At 50.5% G+C, this 18,276-nt stretch overlaps 2 protein-coding genes across 5 annotated transcripts in view; both read left to right on the forward strand.

The window, feature by feature from the left end:
* ITK (IL2 inducible T cell kinase) overlaps nt 1-7,373 on the forward strand; it is a 33,248-nt gene extending 25,875 nt beyond the window's left edge. The window contains exons 13-17 of the mRNA XM_082324427.1: nt 472-688; nt 1,433-1,497; nt 1,587-1,705; nt 4,383-4,540; nt 5,078-7,373. Coding sequence (XP_082180553.1) covers nt 472-688; nt 1,433-1,497; nt 1,587-1,705; nt 4,383-4,540; nt 5,078-5,149 — 631 coding nt within the window. The 3' untranslated portion in view covers nt 5,150-7,373. The remainder of the gene's footprint in view (nt 1-471; nt 689-1,432; nt 1,498-1,586; nt 1,706-4,382; nt 4,541-5,077) is intronic.
* Nucleotides 7,374-10,638: 3,265 nt separating this feature from the next.
* Nucleotides 10,639-18,276, forward strand: part of CYFIP2 (cytoplasmic FMR1 interacting protein 2) — a 55,851-nt gene continuing 48,213 nt past the window's right edge. For 3 of the 4 annotated variants that reach the window (XM_082323917.1, XM_082323919.1, XM_082323920.1), the window contains exons 1-2: nt 10,639-10,726; nt 17,618-17,764. In XM_082323917.1, the coding sequence (XP_082180043.1) occupies nt 17,648-17,764 (117 nt within the window). In that variant the 5' untranslated portion in view covers nt 10,639-10,726; nt 17,618-17,647. Of the gene's footprint in view, nt 10,727-17,190; nt 17,209-17,617; nt 17,765-18,276 lie in introns of those variants that run through there. The other variant, XM_082323918.1, reaches the window with a different exon arrangement.

Consider the following 18,276-nt stretch of genomic DNA (forward strand, 5'->3'; position numbering starts at 1 on the left):
GGGCTAATTGATGGTGTGTTGTGGAGAGCGAAATGGTTTTTGTCAGAAATAATTATTAGATGAAAAAATCTCATAAAATTTGACAGAATTTTTTTTGAAAAATCCTACCTGCACATTTTTTTTGCTTTGCACAACTGACTATATTTCTCCTTGGTTTTATTGACTTTGTATTTTTTACATTTCCCTCCCTTCAAAGCAGACAGGAATGGATTTTTTTGTTTGTTTGACTGGATGATCTTCCATGCAGAAAAGCCTTTTGGTGACCATTACCATTAAAATGGGATAATACTTAGTGCTACTTGACGTTAGACTTGGTCTACACGTTTTCTTCTTTCTGCTTTCATAGCTGGCCTTTGCAGAGAGAGGAATGCAGCAGGGTGGCATAGGTGGCTGTGTATAACACAGCTGTGAGGACAGAAGGCACTGAGCCTGTTTCAGCCTCTTTTTCCACCTTCCCTCCCCATCCCGCAGGAAGCTGTCTCACCCCAAGCTAGTCCAGCTTTATGGGGTGTGCTTTGAGAATACTCCCATTTGCCTGGTGTTTGAGTTCATGGAGAACGGCTGCTTGTCCGACTACCTCAGGAGCCAGCGGGGCAGTTTTTCAAAGGAAACCCTGCTGGGGATGTGCCAAGATGTGTGTGAAGGAATGGCTTATCTGGAACAAAACTCTGTCATCCACAGAGATCTGGTATGTTGGTCCCAGATAGACTTTTCCTCTGCTCCAGCTGGGCTTTTCCCTGTGCCTTCTCCCTTCCTTAATTTCTGCTTTCACACTCCTCCTACCTATCTGTTGACAGGGGATCCAGTATCGTCCCTTAGTGCAGAAGCAGCATCAATACTTTAGGAAAAAAGCGCATCCCCTGAAGCATTGATTAATCTATTTCCCTTAATTGTGTTTGAGAGAGAAGAAACGAGGACATAAAGTTTGTCTCTTTTTCTGAGTGGACTTTTTTGTCCCCCGAGAGCCCCAGCTCCCACAGTTCCCAGGGCCTGACCACTCTTCATGTCTAACATTAGTGAAGATACCAAAAAGACCTGTTTTAGCATATGCATAAACGTGCATTGCTGATAAAGTACTTTTGAATACGTGGTCTTCAATCAATCTGCATGAGTCACTGCTGGTGTTTTGTTAGAGGAGCAAGGACTGTGGGTAGCTGTGGATATTTTAGGGGCTTTCTCTGCCCTTTCTGGGCAACAAGGGCCTGCAGGTCAGACTGATGGTTGAAAAACTTTCTTGGCAACAGGAACATGCTGGCCATAAAATGTACAGAAAGCATGAGAATCTCAAGTTTTCACCCTCTTTGTATGGTACAATGTCACTTTGATTCTCCTTTCTTTAAGCACTATCTGCTCTGCCAGGATAAAAGCAACGGAGTGGCCGCGATAGTCTTTCAGCTCTGACTTTCTGCCTTTGCACCTTGTTTTCTTGCAGGCCGCTAGGAACTGCCTGGTGGGGGAATCCCACGTGGTCAAAGTGTCCGACTTTGGGATGTCGAGGTAATGCCGCCGAGGCTGCGCACGCTCCCTGCGGGGCTGTCACAGGACGGGGGGGTTGCTCAGCACGCTCCCTTCTTTTCCTTTTCCAGGATTGTCCTTGACGATCAGTATACCAGCTCCACGGGTACCAAGTTTCCAGTCAAGTGGTCTGCTCCAGAGGTTTTCTCCTACAGCAACTATAGCACCAAATCTGACGTTTGGTCATTTGGTAAGAATCAATTGTCAGAATGGAAAAAAAATTCAACACCAGCTCAGAAAAACCTAGGGGCTCAGTCCTCAAGTAGACTCTCCTAAACACTACATCCTCTGGGCTCCAAGGGTGTTTTGCCTGAATAATGGCTTAGGAAAGCAAGACTAAGTCATTTAAGTGAAAGAAAGGAAAGACTAGCAAACCACCTAGACACTTTGGAATGCTGCAAATACTGCCAACTTCATGCGTTACACCTATGCGATGTTACGTAATAGCAAATAACGAACTCTGTTTCATGGTGCTATAGCAGGGGTCTCCAAGAAAAGGTTGGAGAGTCACCGACGAGACTATGTAAGGAAAGGAAAGGAAAGGAAAGACATTTAGGCACTCCATCTCTCTGCATGTCAGACTCGGGCACTGATGCTTCACTCAAACCCTCTGCTTTTCCAAGTTTGCTCTGCTGACTCCGTTTGCTTTATGCCAATCTGAAAATATTATTTCACTGCTCACATTTTCTCACCTCATTTCCTGCTCCCCAATGCATTGTTTTATGATTTGCGTCCGTTCTTTCATCTCCCTTCTGGACCCTCATAGATAAGAAAGCCATTGTGTATTTTTTTCCCCAAAGTCATCGGCACTGGAGATAACAACAGCTATCCCCTGGCCTGTTGATCTGGCACGCTGATGTATCTGGCCCATCTCCAGCTAACATGCAAATCGCGGTATTGCAGAATGAATCGGTGCAGTGTGCTGTGCACAGCACACAGTCAATGGGGTGCCACTCAGCTCCGGGCCTAGCAGTAAATAATGCAGGATTATAACCTTTCCTAGTCTGTGCCTGTGAATTCTGTGCTTCCCTCTCCCTTTGCTGTGCTCTGCTGTGGCCCTCACGCCGGTTGAAGTTGTGCATTCCTGTGGTGGGTTACGAGCAGCACGGTGGGAGCTGGGTGCTCAGACCCATGCAACAGCCTTCGAGAACCCAACCCAGAGATGCTTCAGAGAGCACCATTCCTCTTTCCGTGTCCCCTGGCACGTGGAGGAGGCTGTCAGCACTCACCACGTCATACCAAGGGACAACATTTGCCAGCGGAGCTCTCTCTGATCCCTCACAGCAAAGTGGCAGTGACGCGGGGAGAGATGCTACTTTGGTAAGAATGTTCTTCCGCTTCACAAATCGGAAAGTGGCCTCTACACTGAGGGCCAGACGCTTCCAAAAAGAGTGCTCAGTTTGATTTACAGTCAAGCCAAGCCTGGCGAAGTTGGCTCACTCCAGTTTCAGGGCTGAATGAAATACCGGTGAGCTTTGTTTGCGTTGGTCAGTCCTTCTTTGTGAAATGTGCAGACGGCAGTGTTGTACATCTGTCAGACTTGTTATCTCCCCATCCAGTGGGGTTTGCATAAGAGGATTCCTCTGTCATGTCGTGCTCTCATGACTGTGAGAAGCTTTCTGCTCCGCTACTCTGCAGCCCATTCAGCTCTTCTGCCAGGCCTGAAACCCTGCTGTGCCCAGGAGAACAAATCCCAGTGCAGGAATCTGCACACTGGGGGAGTACAACTGCTTTGCTTATTCTCCGGTAGAGCCAATATCATTGGTGAGGAGCTGCAATCTCTATGCATCTTCCTAGTTGAAGAATTCAAAGCTGGAGAGCGGGCATTATTTAGCAAAGTTGACTGTGGTTACACAACGTTATTTCAGATAGGTCTATCTATCTGTCTGTCTCCCTTTTCTAATACAATGTGAACGCAGTTTACAAAGTCAGTCATATTAGGTGACCAGGGAAATGAAACCTAATAATAACACAGATGCCCTGCATTCACTCCATTTGCAGAGCCTCTCTGATCTGCTGGCCAACCACAACCTATTCCACAGGCTTTTTGTCTTTGCCTGTCCCTCTTCCACCACACTAGAGAAGCAGGAGTTTCTCTACTGCTCTGAACAGTAATCATAGGAAACCATTTGACTCTTTAGGAAAAGAGGAAAAATGTGCTGCAATCCTTTGAAATTCCACTGTCACTGCATGTGAATTCATCCCAGTGAATCACAGCACCTGGGACGTTTTGCAGGCGAGGAGTTCCCAGTGCTGAAGCTAAGCTGACTAACAGGAATGGAGCAGTTCGTATTGCTTTCTCACCAAAATACAAGCAGATTCTGGTGTAGGACACACTGCAGGTGGGAACATCAGCGACATGTCTCTTGTATGGGATTGATTAACTGGAAGCAAAAATAGATAAACTGAATCAGTGACAAAAAGCGGGTTCTCTTTGCCAGATTACATATCTGGATGGAGTACATGCACAAGCATTCCCTCTTCTTCACAGTTTGGGAGAAGACATAGGACACTGCTCTGCTTTCTGACACGTAACACACTAAGACTTTGTCTGACTCATGGAGAAAGACATCCCTGTCGTGCTAGACTATCGTGAAGTAGGATGCAGAGAAGTCAAACTTGCAGTGACCAAACTGGTACTTCCACACAGTCCAGTGCCCAGCAGAGATCCTAGTTGGCATCCTCAAACTGTACAGCTGTGTTAGGGCCTGATTTTTCAGATGTGTACTGAGAATCCGAGGGAAAATGCTTTTCCAAGTAACAGACGACAACATTGAGCTGCAGAGAAGAGCAGGCGGAAGGTGGCCGTGGGCCTGCTGAGGATTTTATTTGCTTTTTTTGTGATTTTTCTCATTTGTTTGCTTTAGGAGTGCTGATGTGGGAGGTCTTCAGTGAAGGTAAAATCCCCTATGAGAATCGCACCAATGCAGAAGTGGTGGAAGAAATCAATGCAGGATTTCGGCTCTACAAACCCAAGCTGGCCTCCAAGGCGATTTATGAGGTCATGAGCCACTGCTGGAGGATGGTTAGTATTGCAATGGGAGAGCCTAGTTCCCAAAGACAAGAGCTCTCTTCCCTTGGCTTTTAGGAGGAGAGAGAGGTATACACTTCACATGCTGACACAAGATAAAATCCTGGAGGTGACGCACTCTGTAGCTTTCATCTGCCCTAGCAAGCAAACCCTAGGCTCTTTGCTCTTTATTTAAGCTGCTGTTTCTATAGAGTGTGTTGACTTCACTGAGAAGTCTACGTTAAGTCAAGTTAATCCAACAGTTTGCTTCCTAAGAAAGCTGTGGATCTGTGGGGCTGAGTTTTAATAGTGATGGTAAAAATGACTGCCAACCCATTACAAGGTACTTAGTGTCCACTAGGCAAAATTCACTGCTAGTAGAAAAGAAACATTGCACAGAAGGAAGCTCATTCTTCCACTGACATTTTCTCTCTAGCAATAGATTGTATTTTTCTTAATACTCAGTTTCTTCACAAGGTTTTCCTTCCTAACCTTGCCATTCCTCTCAAGCTGACATTAATGTTCTCCCTCTCTCTTCTCTCCCCTGCTCAGAGGAAAGATGACCGGCCGTCCTTTTCTGTTCTGCTCTATCAGCTGAGTGAAATCTCAGAGTTTGATCTGTAATCGTGGCAACGGCCGCTAAGTGAAGCTAAGAGAGTCCTGAGAGGGTGGATGGCTGGATTTTCCCCACATAAAGCATTAACAGGAATCCTCTCACCCTAGACACTTGCCATATGCCTGGGGAGAAGGAGAGGGCAGAGGCCGGTACTTCCAGACAGACAAGATATCCCCAGGTCTTCCAGAGCCTAGACAGACACAGGCTTTGGTTTGGCCAAGAACGTGGTTTGCAGCTTACAAGCAGAACCAGCAACTGAGCACAGTCCTGAACCACACAGTCCAGCAAATGCATTTCTCCTGAAGATACAGCCTCAAAACTAAGAGATCTGACATTGCTATTCCAGTTCTGTGAAATCCCAAATTAAGGTCTTCCCTGGGGAAAAAAAAACTCTTACTTTGACTGAGGAGGAACGTTTAGACATTTCCCTGGCTCTCTTATTCAGAGTGGGCTGGACCTGAAAGCTCTGGACAGGAATAAGCCTGGGACACGGGGGAACAGGCTGGATTTAGTGACTGCATTTCTGATGGTGGTATTTCAAGGTGGTTTTGTTCTCCCTTTGCATGATTTTCTCTGAAACTGTGGCATACCAAGAACAGGATTCTGGTACCCGATAAGCTGATGAGGTGTCTGCGTGTGCGTGCGAGTTTGTAAGGAAAGAAGAGAAAAAGCACCGTGTTGAAGAGTCTTGAAATGCTCTCAAATTGCATTGTATAGTGAGTGGGAAAATGGGACTCTGATGCAAACAGAGACAGTCTTGGAGGGGGAGACTCAAAGCTGAAAGTTTGTATTAGTTTTTTCTTCAGTCTTTCTACATCAGAAGATAAATACCTGATCTCCATCCAATTTCTTTGAACTGAGCACAGAGGACTGAGCAGTGCAGAGTGCCATGTGTCTCCAGTGCAGGACAAGACAGGATCCCAGGACCTGATTATCTGTGAAAGGCACAGGAACCTACTCCTGAACTCGCGTGGTTGGAAGACTGGAGCCGGAGGGCTCAGAAGGGCAGCCATGAGGGGAAGACATGCAGAGTATGTACTCGGTGCATCACTGATAATGAGAAGAGTTTGCTCCTACTTCAAAGAGTAACTGAATCATCACAAGTAAAGACTTTTCCATCTCTTCTGTGAACAAATTGGTGAATCCTCTAGGGATCAAAGAAAAAGTCCTATGCGAATGGACTGCCTGGGTACTTACTCCACGAGGAGTTCCACATTATGTGGTGACAGCAGAAGAAGGTATAAACAATATCCATCTCCTGGTACTTCAGTGAAAAATCTACTTTTTCACCACAAGACAGAGACACTGTTTTGACATAACTGACCTTAAAACCAAAAGTGCGGGTGTTAGCATCATGCAGAATTTGTAAATAAGATCAGGACTTTCTGCTTAGCATTAACAATAACTAGAGAAGTCAAGAGGACTCACAGATGATATGTGCATATATGCAGTATTTTTTTGATGCTTCTCTGTTTGGGCAGGCGAGAACACGGCTAAAGCTTATGTGACAGCAGTTTACAAAAACTCCGAGGTGCAAACTTCCAGCAGCACTCTCTCCCATCATTACAGAAGTCAGGTTCAACTATGTTTGCCAACAAAAATGGAACAAGGAAATAATGTAATCCCATGACCTCACACATCCTCTGTCAAACTATTTCTTCATAGAAGGAGGCTTAATTTTTGGTATTTTTCAGTCCAATGGTTCTAGGGTAGCTTTTAGGAGCCAGAATATCTTTTCAGGTATATGGATGCGGGCAAGGCATTAGTTCCTGCCTTATACATCTTCCCACTTTGCTTTGATTCCACATTATTTTCTTTGGTTGACTCCTACAAGTATCATGCAGAATGACTCTCCCAGGCAAGGAGAATCCTAACATTCAGACCGGAGGCTGTGAATCCTAAATGCAGAATCCTAAATGCAGGATCCTTCAAACCAGGATTGCTGCCAAAATCTCTTGGTAGTCTGAACCAATATGTGGAATATGAGCATCTATAAACAGATTTTGAATTTTTGCCTACAGTGAATTTAAGCTAAGTTTCTCCTTGTCCCTCTCATCCTTTAGCCTGAGTTAGCCTGTTGTCACATTCTGGTGATGCTAAATTGGGCTTTTAGCCACTGAAGTTTCCAGTAGCCCTAACCATGTTAAACTGCACATCTACAGCTAGATTTGAGGACAGCTGCCCATAACCCTATTTTTCTCCCCCTCTCGATTGCACTTAGACAATCCGTACAGCCACTCTGCAACGATTCTTCCCTGAGCACAGACACGCTGTGGCAGGGGTATCTGCAGGCTCACCCAGTTAAGCTTCTGGCTTGCTGCCCCCTCCATCCTGGGAGGAACCAGGGGTCTGCCGAGCTCGAGGAGGTTGCTATTAAGTAGCAGCAATATTGCTCCGCTAGGTAACGTTTCTGAGATTATATTTATATTTGGATAAGTGTAATATTTATTAGCTAGAGAGTATTGCACAAAATAATATTGTGATGTTTTATGTTCAGTTTTCTTTTGCAGTATTTCTATGTACACAATCCCTATTTTTACAAACAATAAAATAGCTGAGTCCCAACTGTGGCTTTCACTATATGTTAGCCAAAATGCAAAAACCATCCTCATGCTCTTATAATCACACAGCTTGCTCTTCCTCCAAATCCTCCCCACCAAGAAGCAAACAAACAGGCTTCTTCTGGCTTTCTGAAATATCTCTGTTCCCCATAACTATGGCTATGTTCTGGGGTTAGATTATGTGCTGGGTTTATTGGGGGTAGGAAGTATTCAGAAGCTCTGCAAATTGGGTAATTTACTATATGAACACATAAATTTCTACATCTAAACATGCATTGTGGTGGCTTTAAATCCTCTGAATCTTTGTGAAATGGGGGTAATAATATTTGAGTGCTCCCAAAGGATGTTTTCCCACAGTTATTTACAGGGGACGTCACGAATCTCAAAAGGGCAGTGCCATACTGTGATAATGCCATGATGTTAACACACTGTAACACCGTCTTCTCCCACCATAGCAGTTTCTATGGCAAGTTTTGACTTGTGCCCTTCATGTGGCTTAACGGTAGACGTTCTCCACAGAGTAGAGGTGAGAATATCAGCTGTCTCCTGCCGCAAATAACCTTTCTCTGAATACCCCTTCCCTGTCTCCTTGGAAAGCATTTGCAATGTGCTGAATGTTGAAACCGTTCCCCCTTTGCCCGTTTGACCCTCTTTGCTTGGCTGTTCTGCAGAAAGGTGGCAGTTTGCGCTTCTCCCTACTCCTGCCTGCTGGTTATCAGAGGCGGCGAGGGCACGGCTCTGCCTACGCCGCACATTTGGCCGGAGCGGAGGCCCAGAGCACTGTCCCAGCGCGTCCCCGACCCGCTGCTGCAATGGTCAAACGCTGGCACGGCCAGGCTGGCGTCCCAGCTCAAAAGGTAGTCAAGCAGTAACCTCATCTAGAAAGAGCAGCTGATGCTTCTCAGTGGAGACCAGGGGCTGGAGTGCGGCAACATTAGCCACGAAAAGATTTTTCCTGGGCATGTGTTGCTCACCCTGGGGAAGTGGGGGTTGTGGGTGCTTGTTCCAGTGGGTAATTACCCTAAAATCAGGCCTGAAAAAAATCTAGAATTTCCTGAAACATTTTTTAATGAACATGTTTCTGTGCGATGTTTGGCTTTGTCCTCTCTGAACGCTGCGCTCGTCAGCACAGCAGGATTCGGGTGAATGGCTCTGCTAAATCTCACTTGGCAGCCACTTCAAATTTGTGTGTATTCTTCTGTTCAGCCCACCCCACCATCGTGTTATCTCTCCCCTCCACACATAACCAGCTGATGCACACACTCCTGCCTCCGTCGCTGCGTGGGGCCTGCCCCTCGCTGCCGGTCTGCCCAGCCTGCAGAGAGATCTGCAAGACAAATGCAGAGACGCTCATTCTATTATTGAACGATCTAAGACAACACAGAGTAGAAAATTAAAATAATATCATAACATTCATGGAATTCCCATCACCCTCAGCCTGGCTGATAATGGGAGCAGATTAAACTCTGCAAAAAAAAAAGTCCACAGCAGTTTTTACTGCCATTTTTCTTGAACTGACCTTGTTTCACCCATGGCCTCAGAGCAATATTAGCTGTTAAGTCTTTTGGATCTGCAGTAAGAATGCTCACTTACTGATTTTTTCTGACAAGCAATAAATAGTAAAAAGAGGAATGATGGCTACAAAATGTTCCAGTTAAAGGTGAGGCAGAAGAAATGCTATGCAGGGGAAGGAGAAGAGTCTACTCGCAGAAATGCTATCCGTAGATTTTTTCCAGGTGTGGTCCTGTTTGTTTATTAAAACAAAGAGAGTTTCTAAGACTGTCTTGCTGCTTTTGTAGTTTGCAGACCCCGGTGCCTTCAGCCCATGGCATCCATTCAACCTATAGTAGCAGCGCTACAGTGTAAACCTGGTGTCCAAGCTTCCCTGCGGAGCCAACGTACAGCCATGGGGAGCAAGCTCAGCCCACGCTAGCATGGACGACCGAGCAGCAGTCCCTAAGGAACCAGGAGCGGTCACTCTAGGTAGGGCCAGCCGGCAGTGCGTTGTTAGCATAGGCTGATGCTCAGGAAAGGGACGCTGCCAGGGCCACCAAGGAAGTAGATCTAGACCTATATCTAGACTTGCAGAAGTCCTTGGGTATCCATCAGTGTCCTTCAAAAAACAGACAGACAGCCGCATCAGAAGGTGAGGGCTGCAGAAAAACGAATGAAGGCCCTGTACAGGGTTTCTGTCGCCTCACCATGAGGTGATGTTCCTCTGAAAGCTGTAAGAGGTCCAGTTTGGATTTCACAGTAGATCTGAAGAGCTGTATTGGAGCTTTAAAAAGAAGCATGAGCAGAAGGACTGGAAACTTGTCCCTGAAGAAATGCCAGATGCCAAAAGGAAGATCTTTCGGATACGGTGCTGACTCAGAAGCGGCTTGGAGCTCTGAGCAAAGGCATTGCCTTCTGGTTTGGGTCCCTTACATGCTCAGGGATCCGAGGCTGCATGTGTATTCTATAAACACGGCTTTCGTGAAAATGGTAGGTAAAGCCTAACGACGGTACAGGTCCTCCGAGGGGAAGAGAGGCTGAGTACCTGAGCCCCAGCAGGCGCAGCAGCAGGGAAAGGGGGAATCCCAGCCGGGTCCTGCCTTCTCGGGGACCCAAACGCCCTCACCCAGGGTCAGGCCCCCGGGGGGCCGCGGCAGCCGCCCCCGGCCCCGGCCCCTCCGTGCACCGGGGTGGGGGGGGGGAGCTGCTGGCCTCCCCCCTCCCGCGCTGCCGCCACCCCGGCCCTCCCGCGGCGCAGCGGCCGCGGCGGGGGGGATGCGGTCCCCCCCCCAGCCCCCGCCGCGCATCCCCGGCGCTGCCCGGGGGAGGAGCCGCCCGTGCGGCTCCAGCCCCTTCCCGCGGCGGGGGCCGGGGCTCCCCCCCCGCCGCCGTGCGGAGGGGCCGGCGGAGAGCCGCGGAAGTGCACTTGCTGCAGCCATTTCCTGCTCTTTGTGCGGGCGGCGCCGAGCACCGCGCCCCGCGGAGCGCAGCATCCCGCCCCGCGCAGCAGCGCACCCCGCGGAGCCGCAGGTGAGCGGGGCGGCGGTGGGCGCGGGGGCTGCGCGGGGGCTGCGCGGCCTCACCCCCTCCCTCCCTCCCCCGGGCGGCGCGGAGCTGCGCCCGCCGCCGAGGCCGGTGCCCCCCCGGGCTCAGCGGGGGCGGCGGGGGGGGGGCAGCGGCGGGGCAGGTGCTGCCGCCCCGGGGGCAGCGGGAGGGCGGGAGGCCCGGCCGGGCCGGGATGTGCGGGGATGTATCCCACAATGCTTAGAGCTACCTGCAGCATTCAGCCTCCCCGCAGCCACTGCAAGGCGCCGGGCGGGGAAAAAAATAGCGCAAATCCCCCCCTCTCCCTCCCTCGCATCCCGGCTCCGCGCCCCCAGGAGCGGGGGAAGGGGCCGAGCCCCGGGCCCGGCGGGCGCTGCAGGCCCCAGCGCGGGCAGCAGCGGCAGCGCTAAGCCCGGCCGGGGCCGCGGCGATGCTCGGCGCAGGGAGAAAGGGGGATGGAGGGGATGGAGGGGATGGAGGAGCGGCGGGCCGGAGGCTGGAGGCTGGAGGCTGAAGGTGGCCCCGGTGGGGGCTCCCGACCAGCGCCCGGATCGCCCGTGGCGTGAAAATATGGTGTCCCTGGGGGAGGAGGGGGAAGGAGGAAGCGGCGGGGTCGGAGCCTGGGTTGGGAGCGATGGGCTGGGGTTGGGAGCGATGGGCTGAGGTTGGGAGCGATGGGCTGGGGCTGAGCCCGCGGGGTCGTGCTTTGGCGTCCGTTGGAGTGAGCAAAACCTTGCCCTTCCAAAACCGCCGGGTTTCCCGTGCCGGAGAGCCGCCAGGAGCGAGGTGCGCCCCGGGTAGCGTTTCTTTGTATTGAACTTTCCACCCGAGGATGCTGGACGTGCCTGGTGCCAGCCGCATCCCACCTGGGGAGGAATGGATGGATGGATTCTGCAGGAAATTGCCGTAGGTTGGAAGGACCGGGAAGGAATGAGGAGAAGAAAAAGAGGCACATACTAAAACCTGCCTGCCTGCTCAGGGTTGTTTTGGAGAAGGGGGAAGGGTGATGGCTGTGCGTGCTGTCAGAGGACACAGCCAGCAGCAGAGCTTGTCCCCCTTCGCCATCTGCCGCTTTCCGCGGGGGGTTCCTGACCGGGGCGTTTGGATCACAAAGATCTCGTAGAATTCGGCGGAGTCGCTAAACCCTCTGCGCCCTCCTGCCCGGCACAGATACCGAAAGAAAAAGCGCCCTCCTGTTTGCGTGCTGACAGTTGTCTGGGGTTAGTCACCGAGATGGGTGGCTAGCCCGGTGTTTTGGTGTCTGTCACAGCCGTGTAACTCTAGGGTAGTTCCCTGCAAAGGATAATTATTTTCTCCTTTTCTCTGTACACTTAATTGTTATTAATAAAGCCCAAGGAATATGCAAAAATCTTCCATTTTATGACCAGGGTCTCTGACTATGCTGATTTCCTGATAATAATTTTATTAACCAGCAGTTATCATCTTTGCATGAAAGATAGCAAGATCAGTTTTGGAAAATCAATAATTGGTCAACTGTTGACAATACTGTCCTGTATGATTTAATTTCCCAAGAAGCTCTTTAACTGTCAGCAATGGGGTTGCTTGAAAACTTGCTCTAAATTTCTCAACTATGTTGGAGATGTAGCTTCCTCTACCTGTCTCCTTCCTTGACCCTCTTTGGCACCAGAAAAAAAAAGATGAAGCTATTCTAAAAGAAATAAATTCCAAAATAATTGTGTTGCTGAGAGACAGAGGCGGTGCAAATGTCTGGAACGCAGCCCTAGTGGAATGGCAGAAAACGTAGAGTGGAGATACAGAAAAACAGCTTCAGGAGTCGTGCAGTTTGGCTTCCTTTTTTAATGGGAAGGGTAATTTCATGGTTATTAACATCTGTGTCTGCGTAGGGCAGCAGCCCAGCTCTGCCAGCCTCGCTTATCCTGGCTGTGTTTATTTGCTCCTGCAAAGAACCTCCCGACAGTGGCGGTGGTTGCAATTACAAGTAATTCTTAGAGCATGTGAGAAGGGGTTGATGGCATGCGTGCTAAAACACAGGGCACTTTAATCCCGTGCATTTTAGGCAAGGGTCAAACTAAGCTTTTGCACCCTAAAGTTATTCTTTTTGACTAAAAATGCATTGATGGCCAGGAGCATTTATCCTCCTCTTGCTGTGAGAAATTTGGTACCAGAAATGCTCTGCTTTTATGCGCGCAAGCCATCAGTCCGCTGGGGTACTTGTTGGGCCAGATGGTTCCTGACCACAGGTTAGATGCTATTTTGGAGTAAGACGGAGAAGCATTATCACAGGGGCAAAACCAAATCAAGTTACTTTCCCAGGTTACCCAGGGACTGGGCATCAGAGCTGGAGAAGAATCCCAGATCATCAGGAGGGGACCAGAAGTTTGTCCTCCTTCTCCACATTGCCATTTCCCCAGCAAAAGTCATTTTGCTGCTCATCTCACCCCAGGTTTGCAGGGCCTGGACCCTGTCTTACTGCCAGTCTCCTGGGCAGTTCCCATTTTTTCCTGCCTCCTTTCCTGCTCTTGGTAGCTACCGCAGCTCCAGCGGGAATGCCTGCAGTAGGAGCAGGAGAGCTGAAAAACCAAAACAGCCCGTGCCACTTCCCCTGAGCTCTCAGCTGTGCAGCTTCGGAGCCGATCACACATGCATGCAACATATTCATTATGGCCCTGCTTTTAAAAGTCTTCCTTTGTTCCCCCAAGCTGCCCTAACAATAAAGCCATCTTTGTTCCTTTCTCTGCGAAGAGGATGATATTGCACCGATACTTCTGGGCAAGCATTTGGGTGGGGAAGGTAGGACCTGCCCTGCAAGTTCAGACATCTGGGATGTCTATCCTCGCTCCTTCTCAAAGCCTTCCTACGCTGTCTGTTAAATCTGTCCCCCAGGATGCTGCCACAACCGAGTCGCCGTGTCGGGAACTCTTAATATCTCCTTTGGGGTGGTGGGGCCATGCCCTGTGCGTGGACCTCGCGTGGCCAGCTCCCTACGGTGTCCAGAAGCCCCAGTGCCTCAGCGTGGTCATTTGGCTTTAGAAGGTGTAAGAGATGGCCAGAGGGATTGAGATTGAGATGTGGGATGGGGAGAGGAAGTTTCTGCAGCAGATGGGCAGAAAGTGTGGGCAGCACTGCACTCGTTAGCACCAACGCTCATTAGCAGAAGAGGTAATCAGCCCGCTGGCTGCATCCCTCTCCGGGGTTTTGCTGGGGTGGGGTTGGCTCCTGCCAGGCTCACATTCAGTTTTGCCAAAATACGTAGGACCGGAGGGATGTCTGTCTCTCTGACCAGCGGCGGGATATGGAGAAGAAAGTAGTTTTGCGAGATGGCTCCCAGCAGCCTGCGTGGCTGTGTTTGAGTCCACGCAGGCAGGCTACGCTTCCTCTGTGTGAGCGAAAGCCTCGTCCCGCTGCACACGTGTTACGGCAGCAAAAAAGCCCCATTCGTGGGCAGGCTGCTGCGCTGCTCCGTGGGTGGTGCGGCCCCCAGCCCCACGGCCACGTGTGCTGAAGTGCCGTCGGCAAACCACCAACACGGGCTGGCTCTCCTCTTCCCGGCGCGGCCGCCTCTGCCCTGAGGCCCAGGTGGTGGATGGCGGTTAAGGCTTAATGAAAACTTTTTGATGAACGTCCCCAGGGATTCCCGTCTTCCCTGGGCTGGAGCCGCTTGGTCGCTGCCACGTTACCTGATGGCTGCCCCACCTCATCACTGGACCGAGGGGATGAAGCTGGATTTGCCGGGGCAGACCCAGCACGTTTGTGTTATAAACCTATTTGCAGGAAGGTGAGGGAGGACGGCGTGGGTCTGTGGCGGTGGGGCTTCCCCTTTGGGCTCTCCTGGGCAGCCCCCGTGGTGGGGAGGCACCACGCAGCACCCCGTGGACTGGGCCAAGCAATCGCTGGTGCCTTCAGAGCCTTCCCCAGCCTTTGTACCAGTGCAGAATGCCTCTAACTGCTAGATGCTTTCAGCTGGCAGTGGACCCCAACCAAGAGCAGGGCCCCTGTCAACCCTACAGGCAAGGAGCCACAGCGTAGGCAGACGGGAGATCGCTCGTGGCTGCTCCTCCGTGGATGATCTGGGGGGATGATCCAGGTCTGCCGGCCCTGGACCAGTAGCCCCTCCGTCACACGCTCCGGCTGTGAGGTTGCTGGCTGTCGCAGGGTGTTACGGGCTTGAGACCCAGGGGAAGTCCTGGCAGACCACGCTTTTCCCCGTAGCCTCCGTTGGTTTTGCTGTTAGGCTTAAGAAAGCGTAGAATGGAAATTAGGAGTCCCCGTAAAGACTCATCTGTTCAACCCTCAAAGTCTATGTAGTTTTTCCATCTGCATCTGGATTCTTGCACTCTGCTCAGCCACGGCAAAGCACGGGGTGGGCCAACGGCCGGTTGCAGCACTCGCCCACTATGGCTTGACGCTTCCTTTTCTGTTCATGTATTTCTACACGCTGCCTCTCTTCCTCTATTTGAGTGCAAGATCTTTAGGGCAGGGACTGGCTTTGTCTCACAGGTTTGTGCGCTGCCCGGCACAGCAGGACCCTGTGTGTTTGGGACTGTATCTCCTGGTATGGCCCAAACAGCAGCAATAATTTTGTCCCTTGAGCTGCTGAGCTCTTTCGGTGTCACAGGGTTATGGGGGAAGCGTCTTTGATTACAGCAAACTGCCAACACCTTGCACAAATGGCCTTAGAGAAAAACGAGAAATGAGCCCAAATAAACAGCTACAGCCCTCAAAGCTATAAAATTGAAGGTTTTTCTCTTCCCAAGCCTGAAATATGTAATGAAGCGCGTGTGAGTACCAGGGATGTTGTTCTGGGAACCCGGAGGAGAGTCCTGAGGCGCTGGAGGACGGTGGTGGAGGGCGGTGGGCAGCCGCGGAGGTCTGCGGGCCGGGCGAGCGGAGCCGCCTGCCTGGCGCGGAGCCGCGCAGGGCGCTTGCAGGCAGGGAGGAAGCTGCTGCTGCCCGCGGCGTGCCGGGACCTGATGTCTGGTTTTGACAGTTGCTACAATTTGTAACAGGAAACAATTTTAGCAAAGAGGGGTGAAGGAGGAAACAGAAATTTGAGCGTGTAGGGAAAGGGCTGTTTGAGATTTTTTTTCTCCAGGCACTTATTTCATGGTGCTTCAGCTGCAGGTATAACCAAGCCTGTTTCTCAGCTGCCTGGTACCTTGGGGAGGCATTTGTGGAGGTGGAATGGGTTTTACCAGGCTCATACGTAGTCTTGCAGCCCATGCGTGCAGGCAGCAATGATGATAAAAGGCACAGCAGCAGACTCGTCCCTCTCGTCACCCAACATGAAGCCTCCCCAGGACTGCAGGCAGCGTGCATCCCCCTTGGCTGTGGTCCTTGCCGGGTGCACGTGTGTCTGCCTATGGACATCCCAAAGCCATTGGCCTTCCATGCTGCCAGTGCTGGAAATGAAAAGCAAACTTACATTCTTGGAAACAGTGACTCAATTAAAAAAAAAAAAAAGGACCTAAGGGATTTGTAGCAGATAATCGGCTGAATATGAGCGCCTATGGAGCTGCTGTTGCGACGAAAGGAACTGGTGTGATTGTACGCAAGGAGGGAGCCTACGTTGCTGTTGTATCTGGTGCTTGTGCAGACACTGCTGGAGCCCCGTGTCCTGCTACGGTGTCCACACCTCAGCAAAAAAGTTGCAAAATTGGATCAAGCTTAGAGAAAAGCCAAAGAGATGATTAAAGGATTGGAAAATATGCTCTGTAACAAGGCAGGCAAGGAGCTCAGTCCACTTGCCTGAGCCAAAGTGAAGGCTGCAGGGTGTTTTATTGAAATGTGTGAGTATCTTGATGGGAACTTTGATAATAGAGAGCTCTGCTGTCTTGCAGATTAGAGCTACAAAACTGGATGGCTCACATTTGAAACTAGACAGGCTCTGAGCGGGGAAAAAGGCACTGGGGGGGGTGATTTGCTAACGAATGACATGTCAATATTTAAAGCGAGTTCTCTCTCTGCAAATGTTTAAATGCAGCGGGGTGTTTTTCTAGGAGACGCACACTCTAGGTCAGCCACAGCTTTTGCACATGGATTAGGTATTAACAGGGGAAGCCTTGGGGCTGTGATTATACAAGCGCCCAGCCTGGGTGACAGCAGCCGTCCCTCCGTGCTTGTGCTCTTACAGCAAAGGTGAATGGCAGCGGAGATAAGGGAGGTAGAGGTTTGTCCTGAGGTTCCCGTGAGGTAGCCTCCATGGGGTAAGTGCCAGTGAGCTTTCAGAAACGTTTCCCTTTGCTTTTTATTTCATGTGCAACTGGCACCGTTGGCAGCTCCACAGCAGGCTGGGACTGGGCAGGGAACACTGCATGTGTGGTAAAAACAGGGAAAATTTTTTTTTTTTTAACAGCGACTTCTTTTTTCGCTGCTTGCAGTGCCACAGCCTGCCTGCGCAGCACTCGATCCTTTCCGGTTCACCTTTGAGAATGCAATTTCTTGTTTACAGCTTCCAGCGCCGTTCATGTGTGCGAGAAGGAGAGCGTGTGAGTGTCGGCATCGGTCAGGCTTTTCTAATTCTGCTGCTTCGAGAGATATTTTTGATAGCGCCGCTTTGCATTCCAGAGCACACGTTTTCACTTGGGGCTGCTAAAGCTGCACTGCAGCACCCAGCTGTGCTCTGTCTTGAGCAGTTTTGCATAGAGTTAAGCAGAGAAGGGCATGAGTGGGTAGTTGGGTTCCTCTTATTCTGCATTCCTACTCTGCTGTTGAATCACGGAAGGAGAGATGACATAGAGATGTAGGTTAAATACACAAGAAAAGGAAAACAAGATAAACCGGGATCATGTCTCCTGCAGTGCCAGCCAGTCGTGGTTGTGGTTTTGTCCTGTGGCGCTTTCCCACTCGGTCTTCTGGTTGCTGTCTGTCTGTCTATCACCCTCTCTTTTACTTCAGATTTAGCACGGAAACTGAACATTCAGAACCATGACCACTCACGTCACGCTAGAGGATGCCTTGTCCAACGTGGACTTGCTGGAGGAGCTGCCGCTGCCAGACCAGCAGCCATGCATCGAACCGCCTCCATCCTCCATCATGTACCAGGTACCTTCGGCTGCCGGAGGTGGTGGGGCCGGGAGGGTTGTTCCGGTAGCTCATGCCAAGCACAGGGGCGCACGGTGCTGTGAGCACTAGCTGAAAACATCCTGGGTTCACCGTGTTTAAGGAAACGTTCAGAACAGATCTAGCCACAAATCTGTTTCCAAAGGCTTTAACAGGAAAGCGCTAGAGACTGGTGAAAGGGATCTTTATGTCTGAGCAGGACACAGGGAAGTTAAAAATGAGGACCAGAGAGCATGAACGGGTAAGAAACAGGAGATAAGATTTGTGATAAGAGCAGAAAGTTCTCAGCAATGTTTTATTATGCACATATTTCTGTGCTTCCTTTTTATGGTAGCGCATGCATCTAAGTAGGTCAAAATCAAAGTTCTGCCTGACTTTGGCCGGCCTGTGCCGCTCGCGCAGCTGGAGCTGCCGGTCTGGGGAGCTGATGGCACGCAAGGGAGGGCAGGCGCTGCAGTCGCTTCTCTGCCTTGAATAACCGCAGCTTTAGCTGC

The sequence above is a fragment of the Platalea leucorodia genome (assembly GCF_965183815.1).
Source record: "Platalea leucorodia genome assembly, chromosome: 11".
Lineage (NCBI taxonomy): Eukaryota > Metazoa > Chordata > Aves > Pelecaniformes > Threskiornithidae > Platalea > Platalea leucorodia.